The sequence below is a fragment of the Plectropomus leopardus genome, chromosome 16, assembly GCF_008729295.1.
Source record: "Plectropomus leopardus isolate mb chromosome 16, YSFRI_Pleo_2.0, whole genome shotgun sequence".
NCBI classification, from domain to species: domain Eukaryota; kingdom Metazoa; phylum Chordata; class Actinopteri; order Perciformes; family Serranidae; genus Plectropomus; species Plectropomus leopardus.
Genome location: NC_056478.1, coordinates 24,401,758 through 24,426,204, shown reverse-complemented (window position 1 = coordinate 24,426,204; position 24,447 = coordinate 24,401,758). Strand labels below are relative to the sequence as shown.

General features: G+C 36.3%; 2 protein-coding genes across 3 annotated transcripts in view; both read right to left on the bottom strand.

The window, feature by feature from the left end:
- LOC121955465 (serine/threonine-protein kinase D3-like) overlaps window positions 1–10,961 on the bottom strand; it is a 48,269-nt gene extending 37,308 nt beyond the window's left edge. For both annotated transcript variants that reach the window (XM_042503438.1, XM_042503439.1), the window contains exons 1-2: window positions 10,624–10,961; window positions 8,595–9,217 (exon numbers count right to left, since the gene is read on the bottom strand). In XM_042503438.1, the coding sequence (XP_042359372.1) occupies window positions 8,595–8,894 (300 nt within the window). In that variant the 5' untranslated portion in view covers window positions 8,895–9,217; window positions 10,624–10,961. The remainder of the gene's footprint in view (window positions 1–8,594; window positions 9,218–10,623) is intronic.
- A 2,894-nt stretch (window positions 10,962–13,855) lies between these two features.
- cnksr3 (cnksr family member 3) overlaps window positions 13,856–24,447 on the bottom strand; it is a 51,306-nt gene continuing 40,714 nt past the window's right edge. Inside the window, exons 14-22 of the mRNA XM_042503961.1 lie at window positions 21,989–22,066; window positions 21,014–21,186; window positions 18,968–19,050; window positions 18,420–18,491; window positions 17,318–17,373; window positions 16,539–16,624; window positions 16,221–16,464; window positions 15,264–15,436; window positions 13,856–14,334 (exon numbers count right to left, since the gene is read on the bottom strand). Of these exons, the coding sequence (XP_042359895.1) occupies window positions 14,155–14,334; window positions 15,264–15,436; window positions 16,221–16,464; window positions 16,539–16,624; window positions 17,318–17,373; window positions 18,420–18,491; window positions 18,968–19,050; window positions 21,014–21,186; window positions 21,989–22,066 (1,145 nt within the window). The 3' untranslated portion in view covers window positions 13,856–14,154. The remainder of the gene's footprint in view (window positions 14,335–15,263; window positions 15,437–16,220; window positions 16,465–16,538; window positions 16,625–17,317; window positions 17,374–18,419; window positions 18,492–18,967; window positions 19,051–21,013; window positions 21,187–21,988; window positions 22,067–24,447) is intronic.

Below are 24,447 nucleotides of genomic sequence, written 5' to 3'. Positions count from 1 at the left end.
CAAGTCGCTAACACAGGCTAACACTCCCGTTTGGTGGCTGAAAAGACACCGGAAACACAGCGACAGGTCACTTAAATACCTACATTTGCTGGCTTAAAAGTAACAAAACAACAAGTCGCTAAAAAACACCCAAGCTTGGTGACTGAAGCGTCACTGGAAAAAGCAGCGGCTCACTTAAAATCACCCAGAATCGGAGGCTGAAAAGGCTACAAAAACCGAGCAACGCATCACTAAAAAGAAAAAGAGCCTCTGAAAACATAGCAATGGCTTTCTGTTTTATCTAATGTTATTTACTTATTTTGGGGGACAAGGGCTGATTATCAAAAGTCAAGAGTATTTTGATCAAACTGAAATGTGTCCGTAGCACGCAGTACCAAAAACATTCCAATACAGAGAGCTAGAACTGAATTTCTAGTCCCGTTTACTTATTCTTAGACAAGATAGTGACTGATTCTCATCAAAATTTTGCCACTTTATGTTTGTTTCGGCAAATTTCATATTCAGCTGCTTGTGTTTAAAGATTATTTAATATTTAAGAACTTTGGCATCTTTTGTTAAATGACAAAAAAAAGAGTTTTGTAGAAAACCATATTTAGAATTCCTGATGTATAAAAGAAACTATAGTTTTCCTTTTGGTAACCAACTGTCAACATACAAACAATACCCTGTTGTTGACACTGAAAGCAGCAACTGAAGAATTTTATATTTCAATCAATTATTATGTGAATTGTTCTAGTTAAGAGTTAAAGTCAAAGGTCTCATTCACCCATAATGTGATCCTGGACAGTGCCGAGGAGTGAGGGCGGGACTCAGAACATGAAGAGTTAAAAGTGATAGTATCACATGATTTGGTTTCAGACTGCAGCCGTGTGTGATGGGCAGGATCAACGGGAAACTTGGTGCTTTTATGAGAATTGTTTGTCATAATGAGGTGACAAATGGAAAAGATAAGCTGGGATTTAAAAAGTTAAAAGACAGAGAGTGAGAGCCGGGCACTGTTAATGGTTGTTAATTCAACTTCTTACATAAAAGAAAATAAATAACCAGATTTATCCTCCTCACTTCACAGCAAATCACTATAAAACCCCACAACACCACCTGCTAGCACGCACCGTCACCCACTGTCTTCCAGTTGGCATCATATTTTTGCTTGATTCATATATAATCCAGTTTCACATATCTTTATTGCTTTCAACTGTGGTTGAAACACTTTTATCACCATTCTTTGTTTTTCACTTTTCTTGACAGATTACTTTATATTTGTTGCACTAAAGACGACTGTTAAAATTTCATCTTTTCTGAACTTTTGAAAAAACAGCCTTGCGAGTATATAGACTTTATACTCATTATACACACTGAGAGAAAATAAAAATGTGGAAGTATGAGGAATTCAATTATTAGTCAAATATAATAATAAATAAATAATATTTAAAAAAGCACACCAAGGCTGTGCTGTGTAAAAAAAACAGCTTATAAATAATTGATTTTATCCATTTCCCAACTCATTTAAAAGACGTTTTAATCTCATAGTGAGCGGGGTTGATATGTATCAGCCTCTCAGACATAAATATCAGCTCTAAGTGCGTCACAAAAAATTACATAATATTGCTTTTATTGTTGGAAATAAGGTCCGATGCTCACACGCTACATGCTAAACTAAGATGGTAAAAATTAAACCCATTAAACTCCTGTCCGTTAGCAAACATGTTACACATAAAGCTGTGATTACTGATATGACGCTGCCATGTCACGCCAGCTTTTGTGGCCTGCTATTGGCTGATTCAGCAAAAGTAAGAGGCCATTTCCAGTGGTAAACTTATTTTACAACACGTAGTGTGGAGTCACAGTCAGATCTAAAGATTTGCTTTTAGATGTCTCTAAAAGTTACTTTTAACTTCTTTATATTAAGCTCCAGACTTTCCTTAAATGAAGAGTGTTTTAACTCATAAGTCTCAAGTTAAGGACAGTTTTTTAAGAACATTACTTAGGTGTTTTAAACATACCGACCCAGGTAGTTATTTAGTAAATCAATGAGAGAGGGTGAGAGAAACATGGAGAAACATAAATCCTATTTACTGTGTGTCCCTGCAAATCCAGCGAGATGCCAGGTACATGCTAGCGGACGCTTTCAGCTGAAAAACCCCAACGCTCCATTAAATACTGATCCACACCAAACAATCATTCAACTTTAACCTGAAAAATGTGGGTTTAACTTTTCCTTTTTATGCATTTATTTACACTATTTCATCTCAGCTCATGGACAAAAGGATTTCTTTCTTATTGACAAAAGCTATGTTTACCTCTATTTATGACTTAACCAAAAAATAAATAATAAAATGGAAATACAATCTGACTGAGCAAATATGAAAATAAATAATGTTAAAATTAAAATACATAGCTTATGTTTTTCATACACATATGAGCAGAGCTTCTTTGTTCTACAAGCCAACACATTTTTAAACAGGAAATGCACCGACACCTTATCCCAAGCCCCTGGAACAGCACTGGGACCTAAAGACAATCTTATAATGTGGCTAAATGTAGAATTACAACATCCAGGTCCATCACATGATGGCATGAGGCCTCAAATTAGTTTTCCTATTGACTTATATTGAGAAAGTGTGTCACAGCCTCTGTAAATTGTCTCTTTTCACTGTCTGGATTTGGTCCATTTGGCTGAATAACATGTCAAGTTTAGAGGAGCTGTGTGATTTAATCATTTTATACTGTTCAAATTAGCAGGGCACTAAAGCAGGAGTTAGCGGCTCCGCCAAATGTCTTGACAGGGTTCGTGCAGCTTAAGGCAAGGTAGATTTAAGACTTTAAGACTTTTTAATGCCACTCGAAATTAAGTTTAAGACCAGTTTTCTATAAACAAAACTGAGTAAGGACAATTGTATTCTGCCCTCTCTAGACTGGAATACATGAAGGACAATAGAGATTTTGTATTATCATAAAAGTGTTTACCAACAGAATTGGGAATTATCTGGTATTTCTGGACATTTTTCTGAGCAATTTAGTGTTTCTCAATCTGCATACGAGATTTCACTGCTTGGATTCCCATCATGACGAGCTGAAGAAAATATATTTATTAAATTATTTCACAAAAAGTAGATGTTTCCAATTATTTTACGATTTTCAACACCAGAAAAAAAAAAGAATCAAATCCTATTTTCCATGCCATCGCATTTTTGAGACATTTGAAAGATTAATGAACGTCAGTTTAATACCATTCAAAGCCTTATTTTTAGATTCATGAGTTCAGTGCTTTTTAAGACTTTTTGCAGATTTGCAGGATGTCCTATGGGCTCTGCAGGCACCGCGATGTTAACAAACACATTTAAGATGAGGAAGGGCATCTATGAAAGCTCCCTGAATTTTGTTAAACATTATGGGTCTTTTTTCTAACTGTCCAACTACAACAGGAATGAACAGAGCCCAGCCTCAAACACCGTATCCAGTTCTCTTTAAACGTCCATGCTTATCCTCCATGTACTGTGGCCACTTCTACCTGCTCACAAAAGACATGCAGCTGGTCTGGTCCGTCCCCTTCCTCCTGGTATGTGTATGTCTACTATGTTTACGAGTATGTCCTTTATGATATCTGTTGAGTGTGTATATTGTTGACTTTGTGATGAAATGGCTTTGTGACTTTGCTGCAAGCATTTTCTCATGGGAACAAATAAAAAATATCTACTTATCTTTCTTCTCAGAAATTCTGTAGGCGGGTTGAGCATCCAAACAACACTGGCATCTCTCTTTTTTTCCTTCTGCCACCATCATTCATGTCTCTACCTGAGCCACTGTCTGGCCTTGGTAACCGTGGAAACCAGTGGAGCAGAGGACTCAGGTAGCTCTCACGTCACCGGGACGACGGAGGGAGATGATGCTGTTTTCGTGTTTTAACTGATGGCTATGGAGAACATGTTATATGTGTTTCATAATGTGTATCTTTGTGTTGTTTGTTTTATTGATCTATAGTTTAAGACATTCTAAAACTTTTTAAACTATGATTATTTGTACATTCTGTCACATTTGTTACATTTGCAAGAAGTCGCTACAAGGGATGGGGAAAAATTGCTTCACAAAATATTGCAATATTTTGTGAAGCAATTTTCTATCGATACACAGATGGCAGGCACCAAATTTTTAATAAATAAATTATTAATACTGCAACTACAAATTAAACTTTCAGTAGCCTAATGGAATAATAAAGTCAATTACTTTTTAAGTCTACCACATACATCTACTTTATCTTATCAGATTCAGCAGAGTTTTCCTTTGGGGACATACAATTTCACACAATTTATAGTGGAAAAAATGTTTAAAAAATGGCAATATATATTGAAATATACGTCATTGCAATACTCAACATATCACAAATTGTTTAATATGGCAATTTTATTGTATTGTGAATAATGTATCTTGATAATATTATATCATGGGGTGAGTACCACCCCTACTTGCTACTTGTATTTTTATGTATTTTTCCCCATTTTGACTTTAATTAAAATTGTTATTTTTGTTAATAAGTAAGTTGGGGTTTTTTTTGAGAGGGAGAGCGACAGAGTTTGAGAGATGAGCTTACAGTTTGGATCTGAGCTAAAGTCACATTTCAAAACATTAATACAGCATGCATTGGTTAATTTATTTCCTAATCCAAAAGGAAAACAAATGTTAACAAATGTTATATTTTCAACTTCCAAAAAACAAATACAAATCCGAAACACATCAATAAACTTTTTAAAGATTTGAACAATAATGTAGATATTGTGCAAATTTGTAGATGTAGAAAATCAAAATGTAAAAAAATAAATAAATTGCAAAAGTTGCTCCTGTAAATATATGACTTTTTGTAATCTATCTTATCTCGCATGAACATTTAATTTTATTCTACCAGGTGTGAGATGTTTGACGGCTTAAAAAAAAAAGGTAAAAAAATCAAATAAGCTCAGAGAGAATGGATGACTTTGTGTGAGGTTTGTACCTGTTTAAAGGCAAAAACATAAAATCTGAAGCTCTGTAAAGTGGCATCCATTGATTTTGTGCCACTTGGGGAGCTGACAGACACACGGTCCTGATATGTTCTCACCTTATAAAGTATTTCTCACTGTTCGCTAAGCATTGTGTGCTTGTGCGTGTGAATGTGCACGGTGTGTGCGGTCAGTGTGGCGACCTACAGGGGAGGGGAACTTCCCTACTTCCTGACCCCCCCTTCTTGCTACACACACACACAAACACACACACACATACATGTTAATAGAGGTGACATAACAGCAGCAAACACGACCTGAAGCTTCCAGCCACCCACAGACAAACCTCGCAGCTCCATGATGTGGACACAAAAGCAGGAAAAAGAAAATTCCAGTGATGATGTCATTTTGTAGGCAAACCATACTGGAATCCAGTTCCACCGTGACCTCCTACTCCAGGTTCCCACTATCTCTGCTCTGCGTAATATCACCATGTCCAAACATCATCTGTGCACAAAGCAGCAACTGTGAAAAGTAACTAATTTACATTTTTGAAGTACTTGGACTTTATTTATCTGTTTTGTGTTATGTTATACTTCTGCTTACTGGAATTATGTGTAATCTTTGAAAGAAAGCACACTATGAAATGATAAACAATTGAATTTTTTGTTAATTTTCTTTTTACGTGAAAACAACACTAGAACAATTAGAAATGCAATACTTGCAATACTTGAACTACACATTATTAGAGAGCTACAAAAATTACTACTAATTTAGTTGATTTATCATTTCAGTCATATTTCAAAGCAAAAATGTTAAACATTTTCTTGTCCTAGCTTCTTAAATGTGAGAATTTTTGGCTTTTATTTGTCATTTATGACAGTAACTGAAGAGGTCTTTGGGTTTTTGACATCGAAGGCTTTGAATACACGTGCATTTTTTTGCATTTATTTTTGGACATTTGACAGACTTAATGATTAAACATGAAAATATTGGGAAGATTAATCAAAAATGAAAATAATAATTTCCGCCAAACCAGTGGTCCCGTACTTCTTTGACTGGATTGGAAAGGTAGTTTTCCAACAAAATCTCCAAACATCCTCTGGTTACAGCTTCTCAAAAGTGAGAACTGACTGCTTTCTCTGTTTCATATCATTATTAATTGAATATATTTGAGTTTTAGACATTTGATGATGACCCCTTCAACATTTTTCACTGTTTTTGACATTTTGCTGATCAAACAATTATAATAATACATAAATTATTATTATTATTATTATTATTATTATTATTATTATTATATTACATGTTATTGTTTTATAAAAATAAAACAATAAAATAAATTAAATTGAATTGAAAATTGCATGATTAATTAATAGTAACAAAACATTATTTTCAGCCTTTATTGAGCTGAGCCGTTTCATGCGCAACAACCGATCAAAATGCAGATGTCCCATCATGTCACTGCTCGCCCAGCAGCAGCCACCACATCTGAGCGTTGCAGTTCCTTTATTAACAATGAGATGCTGGACCATAATACACAGATTCACTAGGAAACCCTGCAATTCTCAACTTCTCATGAAGTTCATCCCTCAGAAGACAATTTCACTTGAACTGACAGTTCTGTGAAATAGATGTACCATGACATCTCTCAATCTGTCAAATTAATCAATTAGACAGTTTTATCTTCATCATACACAACAAGAAACATACCAACCATCCTACTGCTTCTCCAACCAAACGCACAGCTGTGAAACAGGAAGTGGAGCGCGTTGACACAGTGAAATTCCCTTTAAAAAAGACTTTTCCTCAGGTGACCAAAGAAACTACAGTATGTGACAACAAAGCTGTATGTAAAGTATATTTTATAAAACACTGACTAGATAACAAGTCGCAATAATCAATCAGTGAATTAATTCATCATCCATCAAACAATCACTGTAAGACTGGAAAATTAACAACAGCGAAAGTTATTGTGAGAAGCATCAATGCGTTTTCCTCTCTCTGTCATCATGCCCTGCTAAACAGGTGAACCCACTGGGTTTGCTGTAACATGTGTGTGTGTGCGTGTGTGTGTGTGCGTGTGTGTGCGTGTGTGTGCGTGTGTGTGCGTGTGTGTGCGCGCGTGTGTTGGTAGAGTGCTGAGAATGACACTCAGATGCAGGTGTTGTGTTCAGTGTAAGTGGCATAAAAAAAGAGTAGATTACGAGAGATAAAATGGAGTTGAGAGCGTCTCTCTGAACTACATGAAGGAAAAGTTAGACCAGGTTTAACAAAACTCTGAGTCCAACACAAAATCAACCGGTCAGTTTGAATCTGATTTAAACAGATAAACATATTAAAAATAAACAAGTGTGTTAATAGAAAGAAGGAAAAAAAAGACATTTTCTCATAATTCTGAAATCTTTTTTCATTATTTCAAGACACAAAGTAATACTGAATTTTGACAAAAGTTAGGGCCATTCACAAATAACAGGCAGTCTTGACAGCCCTGAGTTTTGAGAGTACGAAACAGAGGAGGCTATTCTAGCTTTAGCTGTGTGTCACACCGAGGCAGCAACTTCTGGGGCTAAAAAATGAAGCCGACGCCGAAGTGCCAAAAACAAAGTTCCTCGATCAGCCTAAAAGGCTGTTTCCAAAAGTGAGTAAGCCTCCATGAACACCATTGTTAAACTGTCCAACTTACAGCAGAAAAAATATGTTTGAAGCCTGGTACAAAAATCGGTTTTGGTTTCAGTCGCTACTTTCTTCATTCAGCACACTGTGCAGAGAGTACATTTTTATAGAATTTACCAGTTTGCATTTTACACCAGTTTGCATTTTACACGTTACACGTGATTAAGGGCATGGCTGCTTTGAGTGACAGGCTGTCTGCTAAATGTTACCTCCAGCAGCAGCCAAAATGCCAAACTCAGATGGGTCCATTTAGACTCTATAAAGTACTCAAAGAAAAATGATTCACAAACAGTTATGAGGACATGAATCAAAAGTACAAATGCATCTCTTTAGTAAACTGTGTGACGTTACTGTCACTTAAGTGCCCCATGTTAAATGCATTTTTCCAACTCCAGTGCTTTTTCATTACATTTTATGATGTATAATCCTGAAAATAAATTGCCAAAGACGAAATAAACATCTCAGTACAGAGAAAACAGAAAAAGGCTCAGAGAGATGCTTCGACCAGCACAGACATAATCCCATGAAGCTAGTGTGTTAGCAGTTAACACGCCAGCTACAGTAGTTCACCTCTACATCTTACAGCTAGCCACTACATCACCAAGCATCTAAAACCAAATATTTAGTGAAGGTACACCCACAAGTTTCTCTATTCAAACTTCAGATCTCAGAGAAAAGAAGAAAACTATATCCCATGCCTACACGAAATCTACACCAGCATTACAAGACCTTTATTGCACAATATAAAGATCTCATAATTTGGAGAATTTCTCTCATAATTACAAGAAATCATCTCCAATTTTTTTTTCTCATGTGGGGCAAAAATGTCTTCAGGGTATTTTTGTGGCATGAAAAACAAAATCTCACAGCTGAAGTGTAGTGCACATAAACAAGTATCCCGTGTCATCACAGATGAGAAGGCAAAATAAAGTGTGTAAAATGTACCTTTTGATCCACTATGGAGCAGACGAGCTCACGGACAGCAGACAGCGAGTGGTCTCCGGGGTCGAGGGTGACCGTCTCCCTGGTGAGTCCGATCTGAAGCAGGAAAGAGACTCCGTGGATGGAGGATCCCCGTGAGTTTGTGGGGCTGGGGGCCGTCTGGCTGCCGTTGGATAGCCGGCTGCAGAGGGTGGAAGGTGGGCTTGGGGACGGCGACGGGGTGGGAGGGACAGCATGCTGAGGGAGGACAGGGAAAGACCGCTGCGAGGCCAGCTGTGGCGGCGGGCTGTTGTCGGCCGACATTGGCTTTGCTATCTGTGATGTCGTCCTGGCAGGAAAAAGGCGTCGAAGGTGAACGTCATCCAAAAAATGTGTTTGTTTGTTCGTCAGCCGAGCGTTTTCTGTCCCTTTTCACATTTGTCACCATTAAAATCTTTCAAAAAACCTTGCTGCTCACTGACGGGCATCTCTGAGGTAGAAACGCAGTAAATAATCTGAAGTGAAAGCTCAGGATCCTGGAAACTTCCAACTTTAAATCCTCAGGGCTCCTGCTGGGTGACACTGTGGATTGTGTTTCAAGTAGTGGCAGATCTGCAGTTGCTCTTCGCTGGTTTCACTGGCAGCATCTGTTGAAAATCAAAGATTGCACATTAAAGAGCTTCTCCCAAAAGCTTAGCCCTCCCCATCTACCAAATATGTGCAGTTTTAATAGAAATGTTATACTTGTTATGGTATGTTCTTGCATCTTTAAGGAATACCTTAAAGATCATTATAAGATAAAAATATTCCATCTCACTCACTCACTCACACACTTACACACAACTTCACACAAGACTACACACTTTGCATCATTGTATAGTTTCAAATAGTGTAAAACATCACAGCAAGTACAGTGCCCAAGAGTCTCAATCAGGTCTATTGTCAATCAGACATTCACATACTAGGAATCTTCCTTAGTGTTAAGGTGAACAAAAGGGATGCATGATATGCAAAAAATAATAATCAATAAATATCATATTGCCACTATTTTGACAGATATTGCAATAAGGATATAAATTGCAATTTCTGTGGGAATTGTCATTTACACACTTAAATGTCACAGGAAAAAAACATAAAAATGATTATGCTGGGGTTTTTACCAAACAAGCATGTTCCTTTAAGTCTAGAATATAATTTTTAGGCCAGGGTATCTCTGAAGCACCGCAATGATTAATTTATAATAAATTGTTGTACTTTCATCAAAAATTGGCCATACTGCAATTTTAATAAAAATAAAATTGCAATTAACTGTGTAGCCCTGGTACAAAAAAATAAGTAGTAAAAAAAAAGACAAGTATTGAAAAAAAATCATGATTTATAAGTAGAAAATAGAAAAACTGTCAGTAAAAATGTAAATCTATCCGTTTTTAAATGAAAAGAGCTGTGCAGTGTGTGTGCTAAAGTTCACAGTATAAAGTGCAAAGAAAAATACTGTACAAACAGAGATAATCATCCAAAATGTGTGCATGCATTCAGTCAGATGTGCAGGCTTTACGCTAAAGTAAAGCATGCAGAGTTTACACTACAGCATTATGGTTAGTTTGGATTTGTGAAACTCATGCAAAACATTTGCTGACAACAACCCAAAAATAACCCCAAAAAAAGATGGTTGTAGACCCTTTAGGACTATTTTACTTAAAACAAACAGGAAGAAGTGTCATTTTATATTTTAAACAGCAAGTCTGAGCTTACCTGGAGCACCTGGACCTAAGATGTTGAATTCTATTGTAGTTCTTTACAGTAAAAACTGTTTACACCTTTTTGTCTAATAGCAAATATTCAAATCCATTTGATTCATCATAATAAACGTGTGTGTGACTTTTTAACCCTGTGAGCTTTAAACGGTGCTGTGCTTCACCATGTTGCTGTAGCCTACCGTTAGTCACGTTTCTCCGTGCTGCTCAGCTGCGTTTTCAGGAGGAACAATAAACGCAAAACTAAAACATTATAATGAAATATTACAACAACTGCGTGTAACTAAATCACGTCTTACCTCTGAGGACAGGGCGGTTTTTCCGCTTCACCGGAGAACAAACCGAGAAGGAAAATGTGCGTTAAACTCACATCCAGCGGTGAGCTCAACAAACACCGTCCCAGTTAGTCCTCTGGTCTCGGTCCACCGGGGCTGGAGGGGGGGGAGAAGTAAAGCAGTGAAGCAAACTTTTTATGCTTGACTTGTTTGTCTTCAAACTTTCGCCCGGACAGACGGAGAGGTCCAAACCGAGCAGCTCCAGCTTCATGCGGATCTGATTATCACAGCGACGAGCTCCAGCAGACCGCTGTCAGCGGGAGGAGGAGCGGACAGAGGTCTCACTCTGACCCGCTTTCCAGGGGACGGACAGCTCAAGTCTGAACCAAACGCAACAAGCTAGGTTAAGCTAGGTTTATATAAAATCCACCGCAAACTATTTGTGATGCAGCTTGATGAAACAATGAAGAAGTGACATTTTATTCATTTATTTTTTTATAACTTTTATGCTAAAATGTCACTTTTAGCTAGCTAGCTATCAGAGTGAAAGCTAACACTCAGCTAACACTCAGGCTCAGCTAACACTAGCCCCAAGTTTGATATTTTATATATTTTTTTATGTATTCATTTTTTTTAAAAACGGCTGCCAAGGCTGCTGCTGCTGCTAACTAGAATTTGGGTTCGTGTTAGCTGAATGTCAGCAAACAAAAACCAAGCCTTAATTAAGCTGACAAATGCTTAACTTTTTGAATTAAATAAGATAAGACAGCATAGGACACAAACTAAGCTAGCTAACAATAAAATGAATAAATAGCAGATATGATGATACTATGGTCTACATATGGGCAGTGGTGTACTTTTTAAGAGCACGAGTCATGCTCATGATATCTGTATTTTTACCTCAGAGAGCGTCAGGTCAGCTTTCCAGATATACACGATCTTTGCCTGGTTCCGGCCATTGAGTTTCGTCTGATACTTCTGTGGCTCCATCTCCTGGTCAAAATACTGCAGTACCCAAACTGCCATTTAGGCCTTTTGTCTTTGAACCTCTGAAAAACAGGATTGGCATCAAAATATACTCAGAATATACTATTTTAGGGTATTCATTTTGCAGAATGGCCCATAAACATAGGCTATATTGCATAAATGGATTATAATTATTGATGCATTAATGTGTTCATCCCTTTAATGTTGCAGCTTGTAAAGGTGGGGTTAATTTTATTTACTTTGCTGCTGGGTAGTTTATTCTATAATTTAAAAAAAAAATCACAGTTTATTGGCTGATTATATTCTGCATTATTAATATGATTTAGTGATGCAATGTAAAGATATCAAATAAAACTAGTAACAACAGTCATATTTGCCCCCAAAATAGAGTAAAAGTATTAAAAAACAAAACAAAAATGAAGATACCCAAGTAAAGTACAAGTATCTCAAATTTAAACGGAAGCACAGTACTTGAGTAAATGTAAATATATACTATCATATTCTATTACACTGCAAAGTAACTAACACATCCCGAAACACACAAACATTTAAACATGTTTAACAATGAATACACTGTTTTTAACTAAATAAATTAACTAATCTGACTTAATATAAACATTTTATGTGTAGCACAGTTGTATAACCTTACAATAAATTAATACACAAATAATTTAAAAATATGGATAACTGTATCATTTTAAGGGTTATTTCCTACAGTAGAATTTGAGTTTTTATTTTCCAGAGTGCTTTTATGGCTGTTGAGCTGCATTAACTCCACCAGGCCTTTTCCTGAGCTACTGTGTGTTTAATAAAAAATAATATATATTGTTCCAGCCTCAGGCACCTTTATCTGCATCTATTGTCCAGAGCAGCGCTGCGGCCGGCTCAGGGTAAATACTGAGGGTCGGTTACTGTGGTTCAGCCCTCCTGCAACAGGAATCCTGAGGCTGAGAGATTTGGCTGTTAATGTTTTCAAGGCGAGGACAAGAAGGAAACATCTAACGTATACAGGACGCAGTGAAAACTGAAGGTTTAAAGGTCACATGAGGGAAGGCGAGAGGTTATACTGATAAAAAAAGTTAGACACAGTCAAACAATGCTCTTATTTCAATTTTTTTTAATCAAGATGCCAAAATATTAAAAAGGAAGAGAAGACATTTTAGCAGACAACTGGGGCTACTTAAAAAAAATCCCCCCCAAAAAACCACGAGGCTCTTAAGAAATCTTTAGATAAGACATACAGGGTTTTAATTTAAATTTCAGTGCATCTTTTATTGCAAGGTCTTTTCATTATATTAAAAGAAATAAAGTGGTCAAACATTTATTTACCAATGTTTAGATTTAACATCCATCAGTGGGACATGCTTTTACAGATGTGAGTCAAAGGAGGGCGATGTTTGTCAACAGGTAAACTGTAAAAACTGACAAAAAGATGTTGAGAAAGCGAACAGGACATGTTTTGATTAAAAGTTAATATGAAAGCTGTGACTGTGAGCTCACTGAACTCTGCAGATACACTTATATGTCCTAACCCCTTGAAACCTGAGCAAACTGGCTTGATATCTCCGTGGGAAGAAGACAATGAGCAACTAAAGAGAAATTACCCAGAAATAAAAAAAAAAGCAAGAGCTTAGTAGAAAGTTACAAGGAAATTACATTAAAATAAGCAACAAGAAAATGACCTTAAAGAAGTACTCAAGGGACGGCCTCTAGCTCAGTGAGTAGGGCGTCCGCCCCATGTAGGCTGAGTCCTGAGCAGCAGCCCAGGTTCAATTCTGCCTCTGTGCTCTGTACTATAAAAAAGGCAAGAAAAATAATCTTAAAAAAATTAATAAATAAATAAATAAAGTGCTTAAAATAGAAAAGAAATAAAATCTGTTTTTTAATACAATTTTAAATATATAATTAAAATATTTTAAAATAATTTTCTTGTCACCTTTTGCTTTATTTATTTATTTTTTTAAATTTTCAATTTGACTTTTCTTGTCAAGTTGCTCATTGCATTTTTCGCCATGTTTTTGAAAACAAACCAATTTTCTCAGGCTTCAGAGGTTTAGATGTTTGCGAAAGGCATATGAGCGCAGCACAAAAATAACTAATGTCAATCCAGGTGTTAAAGGGTCACCATAGTTAAATCAACACTCGTTTGCACGGCTGTATCTGTAGCTGTATCATTGACAAAGTGTTGTGTTATTCTTTAAACTTTGTTTAAAAAATGACGACTAGATCTACCGTCTATGCAGCTCATATATCACATAAATATAGAGCGTAAAAAGTACAATTTTTGCCTCCAAGCTGTAGTAGAGTAGAAGTGTAAAGCAGTATAAAATGGAAATACTCAAGAACAAATACATCAAATAATACTCAAGTACAGGTCTTGAGTAAATGTACTCATTCACACAAACTCCTCCACTGCCACCTGGATGGAAATCACGCTAAAGTCAAATATAAACAGTTAGAGCAGGTATAGCATTGTGGTTTGTTCCCAGTCCACCCAGTGAGACCCAGCACCGTCACCTGCTCTCTGTCACACCTGCGACTTGAAGGTAAACCTGAGAACACTCGTGTTTATGTTGGCGGGATGACAAGCTGAGGTCTCAGCTCTGCAGCGCCTCCTCCTGCCTGGTAGCGTTGAACGATCTCCTGCAGCAGGACGAGGTTAGAGGTCCTCCACTTCCTGTACGTGGGCGCCGCAAGAGCCGGGTCTGTCAGGATCTGCTCCACCGCCAGCAGCTCCGACTCTTTGGCCTGAAGGACAGATAGTTTGTAGAGACATACAATGACTTACATAATCTCCAATCAGACGAGAAGTTACATTTAATCAGGTATTGTTCTTCAGTACAATTTTAACATACTTATACTTCACCTGAGTATTTCCATTTTCTACTACTTTATACTTCTCTACTCCATGACATCTCAGAGCGAAACATTGCACCTCTATTTTTTATCATTTAAAAATCTTTGGGGTGTGGTTTGTTCATGTTTTTAAATCATTTTAATTTTTTTTCTATTTTCTTTTTGACAATTTTGAGTTTTTGTTGTTTTTAAATACATTAACTTTTAATTGATGCAATTAATTGATTTTTTTTTTTGGTGATTTATTTTCTTTTTTTATAATTTAAAGTTTCTGGATTTTTATTTTTTTGAGGGGGTTTGGTTGTTTTTTCTGATTTGCTTTTTTTTTTTTTTTTTAATAATTATGAGGATTCTTGGGTGTTTTTTTGTTTGTTTGTTTTTGTTTCAAATAATTTTAAGGTTTGGGTATGTTTGGGGTGTCCTTTTTTTTCTTTTTTAGATTTTTCTGCATTGGGCACTTTTATTTTCAATATTTTAAGTATATTTTCCTTATTATACTTACTACATTTTCACCTTAGTAACATTTTCAATACAGAACTTTTAGTTAAAACCAAATATTTTAACCATGTAGTATTAATACTTTTGCTAAAGTAAAAGATCTGAATACTTCATCCACCACTGGCTTCTACTAACATATTGAATTCAGGACATGAAATGGAATATTTTCTACACTGTAGAACTGCACTGTACTTGAGCACACAACTGAGAAACTTGTACTTGTACTTGTACTGCATACAATGAGGAGATATTTACTGAACTGGACACAAGGTGCAGAGGATAAGAAGGGCAGACCACACCTTTAAGTTTTTCTCCAGACTCACCTTCAGCGTGCTGCTGAGGATCCGCAGCAGGTGAAGCTTTTCGTTGACTTTGTCGTTCTGACATCGTCTGATGAAGGACGCTCTGAAGTCCCTCTTACTGGACCGTCCAATCGGAGACAAGCTGGCTGACTTCAGGTGGTTGTAGAGAGTCTCCATCTCATCAGGTGACTTCTCTGCAAAGACAAACAGGTCAGTCACTTAAAAAAATATTCTGCTGATTTTTCTTTTCACTCCTATAAAAAAAAAACATTATTGGATTCGCGATGCACATTGTTAAAAAAAGAAAAAAAATTCTGTGCCATTCTGTGCGATACCTCAAAATTGCATTTTAACCCCTTGAAACCTGGACTGACATCAGTTTTCTTGTGCTGCGTGAAGATACCTTTCACAAACTATTTAACCCTTGAAACCTTAGCAAATTGGTTTGATTTCTTTAAAAACACAATAAAACGAACACACACAAAAAAAACCACAAGGGAAGAAGCGATGACCAACCTGACAACAAATGTCACTCAAACTGTAAGGAATTTATAAATAAACAAAAACAAAAACAAAAAAAAGGGGTGAGTTTTTAAAATCTCTATTATTATTATTATTATTATTATTATTATAGTAGTAGTAGTAGTAGTAGTTGTATGTATTATTATTATTATTATTATTATTATTATTATTATTATTTTTATTATTTTTATTTTTATTGTTACCAACACAATTATTAGACTTAAATGTATGTCAAAGATTTTTTTTTTAAATTCAGCACTTTTGGGTCACTTTCGTGTTTATTTTTTTACTATATCTTTTGTGCGTATTTTCAGGCTAAGTTCTTGTTCTTGTTTTACTAATTTCTTGCTTATTCTTGAGTAATGTAAATGTACTGTACTACACCACCAAATTTTGATGTGTAATCGTTGGAGTTCCTCTTTAAGGCAGCAGTAGTCATGGTAACAAGGTGTTTACCGTGGATGACCTCCTCTTCTGTTTCTTCTCTGACAAGCAGCAGAGGCACGGAGGCTCCTCCACCTCCATCAGGCCCAGGGAGGTCCAGCCAGGACAGGCGCTCACTGCCCTCTGAGGCTCTTCTTCTGTTTCTACTTAAGTTTGCACCCTCTGAGGTGCTTCTTCTTCTGTGTTCACCTGTCGGAGTCATGGGTGGGACTGAGGTGCAGGGTGAGGACTCACAGACGGGCTGAGGACAGTCCCCCTGTGAGAAGGACAGGACGTTTTTAACAGTGTGGGAATATTTAAATAAATGTCTCTTCATTCTTTATGACTCACATTTTCACAATCGGCTGCTTCCTGCTCAGCGTTCAGAGAACATGTCGACACATACTCGTCCTGATCGCTGTCTTCACTGTAGCACTCTGCACACGCACACACACACACACACACACACACACACACACAGAGAGAGAGAGAGAGAGAGGAACAAGTGATATGCAGAAAAAACAGTCGAAGGAGAGAAAATTGAAATTAAAAGAGTGAAATGTACTTAAACCCTTTGAACCCTGTGTGAATTGGCCTGATTTCTTCCAAAAACAGGGGAAGAGGGCAATGAGCAACTTGAAAAGAAATGACCCAAAAAATAGCAAGAAATTAGTAAGAAGTTAAGAAAAAAAAGAAAATTAGCACAAAAAAAGGAAAAAATAAAGGGAAAGTTAATTTAAAAAAAAAAACTTAACAAGAAATTACTTGAAAAATTTTAACAAATAATGATAATTCTGTAACAAGCTGTAACAAGCTTATTTTTCTTTTCTTTTTTTCTTTTTTTTTTAAAAAATTTTTCTCTGAATCTATGTTTTTTTTTCCAATTTATGTTACATTTCTTGCTAGGTTAGTAACTGCCTTTTTCCCCATGTTTTTGAAAGAGTCAAACTAACGTGCAGAGTACAGGACAAGAAAAATTATGTCAATCCGGGTTTCAAAGGGTTAAACTTCAGCACATGTATCCATGTTTCATACACATTAACAGTTTTACAGATTCTTGTATTTTGTTTTATTCCTGTGTGCAACATTATTGTGTATCTTCTGTGTATATCACTGACGCTGCAGCTGACCTGCAGTGTTGACGAGTTCACACGGCTCGGCCGCCTGTGACAGTTTACTGATCCACCTGCACACAGACACACCGACTTTCATGACAGTGACTCATCATCTTCACATCACAATGCAAAACAAGAAGTAGATATACAGATGAGAGAAGATAAGAGGAAGAGGAACCACTCAAAGCGATCATCAGCCAAGAGCAAATACATTTCAGCTGTTTGAATGACATTAAGTTTGCTGGAGATGTTAATGATCCTCGGAGGATCAATCCCAAACAGGAGGAAAGAAAATTTGCCAGCATTAACAATGTTGAGATTTGGTTGAAAACTAAAAGGCGAAAATATGTCTCTTTCAGATCACTGAAAAAACTTTTTATTAAAATAATAATGGTACGCCTTGATAGGATTTTCAAACAACGGTGATCCGGTGTCTCTGTGTTTCCCGGGTTGCTACAAATGTGATCGTTTCATCATGGCTGTATTGTAAAACAGACATTTATTTTCAATTTGGACAAAATTGCATGGACTAAATGCAGCTCAAATTTGAACACGTTTTTGAGTTGAATTAAGACAATGACAGGCCAGCCAGTCAATCACTCTTTGCATTTTGAATTTTGATTCTAAATTGTATTATATTTGTAAAACTCAGTTGGAGAAAACCTGGAAGCTAAAACATTTTTGGCCTATGTGCTTATTAAGAAATTTTATTTGAGTGAGTATTTTGAGTTAAGTATCCAGTTCTTCTAACACATTTGTGTTTACCACCAAATGGAAAGTAGAGCTGAGCAGCTGACGGGTACTGTGTCATAAAGCAAAGTACGAAATTTCAACCTGATAACGCAGCTGCATAATCAGTCAGTAGTTCATTCAGTGCAGTTAACACAGATTTCTGAACCAAAATTCATGGCAATCCCTCCAACAGTCATTGAGATATTTAAGTCTGGACCAAATTACTGGATTAACAAACTGCTGGCATGGATAGAATTGTTTATGCATTGCAAGACAAACTAAAAGTAGATCATATATTTGTCTGAATACTGAAAATTGCATTTTCTACTAAGACTCCTCTTGACCAATTCTTCCAGCATCACTTAGAATATTTTCAAATACTCACTTATTCATGTCTGTGAAGCTCTCAGCAGCGATGAAAATAGTCACAACTAGATGATGGCTGGCTGTTATGGCACTGAAACACAACAATGAAGGGTTAATGAGACTGAATTAAGAGAAATAATCAGCAATCTATGCATCATTAAAAAGTGTGTTATCTCCTGCCACAGACGTTTGATTTGGTGCAGTAAGATGTCAAAGACAACTACTCTATATGTTTGTTTGGTCTTATATGTCGTATCAGGGGTTCACACAGTACTCTCTCCTGTGGGGACATCGACATACATTTGTTGTAAGAAATCTACTTAATAAAAAAAATCCCTGTTAAAACAGCTTAGTTAGAAAAAATAAAGGTTTGAAGGTTTTAGATTTGCAGCACCACCTAAACTGAATCTAAACATCCGGAAATGTAAATGTGTCAATGCAGCTTTGGACAAACAGATTGTGAAGAAGTCGACAGCTGCCGACAGTTTGACGACAGACAGCTAAATCGGGCAGTCGGTGGTTTTTGTTTTGAAAGTATCAGAGAGAGAAACAAACAAACAAACAAACGTGTCGCACTGTTTCTTGCGGCTCTGTTTGGCCTGTTCGATGGTGAAGCCGGACAGGTTAATAAATCCTTCTGCTTTCTCCGCCTGCAGAGGAGAGAAATGACACCAGAGATATGTTAGATTTATGACACCATTTGTGCTGCGTCTCAGGTTCCTGCGTGATCTTTGCAGACTCTCTGTGGTCACAGCCTTTGCATGCATTTTGGTGTTTGGTCTTACATGTAGACACGTTTCTTTCTTATTGTGCCACATTAAATTAATCAAGATTAAAATTGTTTTTTAACCTGAATAAAACATATTTACAAAGCTTACAAGAAACCATGGTAACACTTAACTTTTACTTCCCTGATTGGTATTTAAAAGCACAATATAAAGACTGAATCCATGATTTATAAAAGATAATGTGGTTGTAGGAAAATGTGCATTTGTCAACAATGATAGCTCCTACGTCGAAGCACTAGGAAGTGGAAGCTGCTGTATAAACAGCTAATATAGTGAAACACAACTGGAATTATACAAAATATGTCTGTGCAGGAAAAGTTAATGATTCTTAACCCTTTGAAACCTGAGCAAATTTGCTCGGTTTCTCTCAAAAAAAAGGGAGGAAGGCAAGGAGCGGGAAATTAAGAAATGACACAAAAATTTGCCAGAAATTAGTAAAAAATACAAAAAAATAGTATTAAAAAAAAAAAAACACGACAACACAAAACAAACAAAAAAAGACACTAAAATAGTTCTTGTAAATGATAAATATTCTGTAGCATAGTTTTAAATATGGAATTCTAATAATTATACAGTATTTCCCTTGTTTTTCACTTTTTTTCCTGAGAAATTTTAACCTAGCTGTTTTATTTCTTGCAATTTATGGAACATTTCATATCAAGTTGCTCATTGACTTTTCCATCATTATTTTAAAAGAAATAGCATCAATTTGCTCAGAGTTCAAAGGTTTAAATCCTTTTGAAAAGCGTCTGAAAGAACAAGAAAAGTGATGTTGCTCCAGGTTTAAAGGGTTAACAAACACTTTGCATTAATGACCACTTTAAGATAAATTAAATTTGCTTACAACTACTCTGTACTGTGTCATAAGCCAAATAATAAAGGTTCAGTGAATAAGATTTAGGGGGATTTAGTGGAAGCTAGTGGTGAGGATTACAGATTGCAACCAGCTGAAACTTCTCTTCTCTTCAGTGTTCATTGATCAGGAGATTTTTCTGATTTATCCACAAAGGTCTCATCCTCTCCGAAACAAAATGGCTCTGTGATTAAATCTGGTAAAAATGCTAAATAGAGCAGTTTCACATTACAAATATTTCTCCGATGCTGTTTAGTATGTTGGAGACGCTCGACTAGCCCAGCCTCCGCTGATGTGTGCTCACGTTTTTCTCAAATAACAATTGATCCAGATGTTCAGGAGGATCTGGATCTGAAATATCCGGTAAGTCTCCTCCTCTCCAAAACAAACAGTCTGGGCAATTTAAACCAGTAAAAACACTGACTGAACAGTTTCATGTTAAAAGTCAGTGTTTTTCTGACACTGCTCATCACAGATTGGCTTTTAAGTGTGGAGGTCAATGTGAAAACTACAGTGGCCTGATCTAGAGCCAGTGTTAGATTTGTCTGTTCTGGGCTACTGTAGGAACAGTGGAGGAGGACCTGCTCCACACGTAGGTATAAACGGCTCATTTTAAGGCGACAAAAACACAGTGATTCTTATTAGCCGATGATGATTATACACTATAGAAACAGAATTATTATATTCTATTTCTGCCAATATATCTCCTAAAGTTAACACACTGGACATCTGACCTGCAACAATAGGCCTACATTTATTTGTTTATTATATTTTCTGTTGTTAATCTGAATTTGAAAGGTGACTTATCAAATGAATATGGTGGAATAAAAAGCACAATACTTGCCTTGGAAATGTAGTTAAGTAAAAGTATAGCTTAGCAGAAAATTTAAATACTTAAAGTACAACTTCCTGAAAAGTGTACCTAAGCACAGTACCCGAATTGGCTACAAAGTTACCATTAAGACAACTCACCGTTTTGTCAGTGTACCAGTACAGAGAACTCCTCTTCAGGACAAACCAGTATCTCTTCCATTTGCTTCCCAGGAAGCTGCGGCCCTCCTTCTTGCGGAGAAGCCAGCCCTGACAGTCCACCACCCCCAGATCTTTGACCGAGACCCGCCGCCGACTCATGGCTGCAGACCAGCCTGGAGGAGAGAGAACAGTGTGAGTCACATATCACCACAGAGGCAATTAGGGTTAAACACTTGTGTCAAAACTTGCACTCTTTCTTCTCAGAGTCAAAACCAAGTCAAATCTGAGAAAACATTCATGAAACACACATTTTTAGATTGAGTGTGACTAACATATCCTTAAGATATGATTATCTCCGGATGCCACTGTTAATAAAGGTGCACAAATCTGCTTAGAAATCTCAGAAAAAGAAGACTTTCTTATAACCTCCATAACTTGCCTTCGAATCATCCCGTTTTTAAGATTTCTTTACTATTAAAGTAATACAGCAGTAGTTGTCTGTATATTCATGGCTACATTGTAAACAAAAATTGATAATAATTAATTCAGCATAATTTTCATGTTGCCAATTTGGGAAAAAAATGTAAACAAATATAAGCTGTAACCCACACAATGAATGAATCCATGGTGACAGTATACTTCCTATTGGCACACACCAAAGCATCAAGGGAACTGTAGTTTGGAAACTTACAGACAGATTATCCCCCAGAATAATTACGTTGGTCTTAGAGATAGTAAAGAAGTAGACAGCTTTGTCCAGTGAATGAATTTAAACATCTGCTACTGAAGATCATGTGATATGATTGAAACCTCTAGACCAGACTTATAAATTGACATTACTGTCACATTTAAAGATCAGCATTTCCAGAAACACTGCCCCTGTTACTGAATGATGCATGTTACACTACCTGCATTCAAGTGACACTGGACATTTGCTTTACCACAAAAAAACTTAATATAAACAGGAGGTCTTACCGGCTGCCTGCTGGACGTCCAGAAGCGTGGTGTCTTTGCAGTAGAATGATGCACAGCATGGGAGGAAACTGCCTGAGAGAATTTATACATCGACCCAGAAACAGACCACAAAGTCAAAATCACACATATATGCTTATACCCACACCATCCTTCCTGTTTCACATGTTCTTTGTGACCCGTCTGTGCTCTTTTTTTCACTGAGACGCTCAGCAAAGAAGCTTCTCCTTTGTTGTCTAGGAAATAAAACACTCTTGCAGCAGCTGTCGTTCTCTGTGACATTTGTTTTTTCTCTTGATGTTTGGTTTCAGCGTGCCTAACCCAGTGGCTGATTGTTTGATCTCACACAGGCTGCCTATTTCTGCCTGCAGCAAACAGCATCAGAAATCTGTCCATTTATGACATTATAATAACATTAACTGTCAGCTACTATACAATTAAAAGAGTTTTTGCATGAGGATTTGAAAATTTTTTGTCACTACTTTGGTGCACCAGGCAAAATAACAGACAGGGAGTGAAAACAAAGCCCTTAGTGGAGGCGAAAATGCCCTTCTTCAAAGAAATTGAACAAATATTTCAATGATAAAGGGAGTTTTACGTTCAGATTTCGCTGCAGGTCTGGATAAGAATCACATTTTAGTTTGATCCGTGGAAATAAAATACTTGAATTATTGATTTGACAAAATGTGTGTTCAGATAGTCCACTAGGTGTCACCATCAGCCTTGTTATTCTCAAACGTTTCAGACTTGTTTGTTTTTCATTTACGAAATAGTCACATCAGTCACTTTAAAGATTTTATCTGTGTAATTTTAACCCTTTGAAACCTGAGCAAATAGGCTTGCTGTCTTTCAAAAACAAAGGGAGAAGGCAATAAGCAGCGAAAAAATAAATTACCCAAAAGTATAAGAAAATTACCTAAAAAAAATATCAGTATTAAGTATTAGTATTAATAATAATAGTAATATTAAAAACAAGGAAATTAGCAGGAAAATGCTTGACATTATAATCATTCTGTAACATAAGTTTAAATGTGTAATTAAGATAATTGTAAATATTGCTTTTCCCTGGCTTTTTACAAATCATTTTCCAAATCTACTAATTTCTTGCAGTTTGTGGAACGCTTCTTACCAAGTTGCTCTTTGCCTTTTTCCCATGTTTTGAAATAAATTAGACCAATTTGCTCAGGGCTCAAGGCTTTAAGTACTTGTGAAAGGCGTCTAGAGGCAGCACAAGAAAAGTGATGTTGCTTGAAGTTTTAAAGGGTTAACTTCAAAAACGATTTGAATTTTAGAAGAGTAGCAAAACACAACTTAGACACTGTAGATGAACTGGATGGATCTTGCTTGCAACACAGAAAACTGAAGTGCATTTAAAAACACTTTGTCATCTGGATTGAGGATGTAGGGATTGAGGTTGTTGCATGCTGTACAAAGCCCTCTGAGGCAAAGATTTAGGGTTTTTCCAAATTAAATTGAGTTGACTTCCGTTTGATTTATATGTGCCCAGAGCTCTGCATTCGAAAAAAACATTCTGAACATTTTGGGTGAGTTTGTTAATCAGATAAAGTACATTAAAGGTCGACACTGAAATAAAATATGTGAATCAGTCAACCAAATGTGAACACTAGATTTCTCTGGCTAGATATATATCATCAACATTATTGTACTTTATGGAAAGCTGAAATCTTTCAAAATAAATTGCACTTTATTCTTTATATTTTTTCGCAAGTTACAAAGCATCATAGAGGCACTGCTATGGAACAAATCAGATTTACACATGAATAATGAAACCATGTACAAAATACTTAACAAAATAAAACAGATTCATCAAATCAGTGTATTTTGACAAAATGACACAAACTGAATTTAGCAATCCTGAACAATAAACATGAAGTGATGAGTTTTCACCTCAGAGTGAGATGATAACTTTTACTGAGCAGCGGCCATTGTGGTAATTTCAGTTAGAGAGCAATATCTCTCTTTAAGTTTGCTAACATTCGGCACCATGAGCTACTGGTCATACCGGACCAAGTAAGGCCTCAGTAGAGTTTAATGATTTGAATAATTATGTTTTATTGCTTATAAATTAAAGTATTTAATGTTAAATGGTTTATTTTTCTTCATTTTACATAGTCTAACTTTAAACAGAAATGTTATGTTGAAATACCAAAAATCTAAACATTTCAAATGTTAGAGAAATGCTTTTTTCCACTTATGTATGACTTAGTAGCACATTGCTATCCAGCAAAGAACACGTGAAGTCGCCTCTGTGTTATTTACAGTTTCAATGACAGTGGTAATCTCTGTACAAGCTATCATATTTTTTGCATAATGTTCTGTTGATATAAAGGCACCTAACATAATTCAGAAACACTCTTTACAAAAAAAAAAAGATCTTTGAGGAAATGGAAGAAGCTCCTTAGATTGTAAACATCGGAGGATCTGAAATGGTTCCCTGAGGA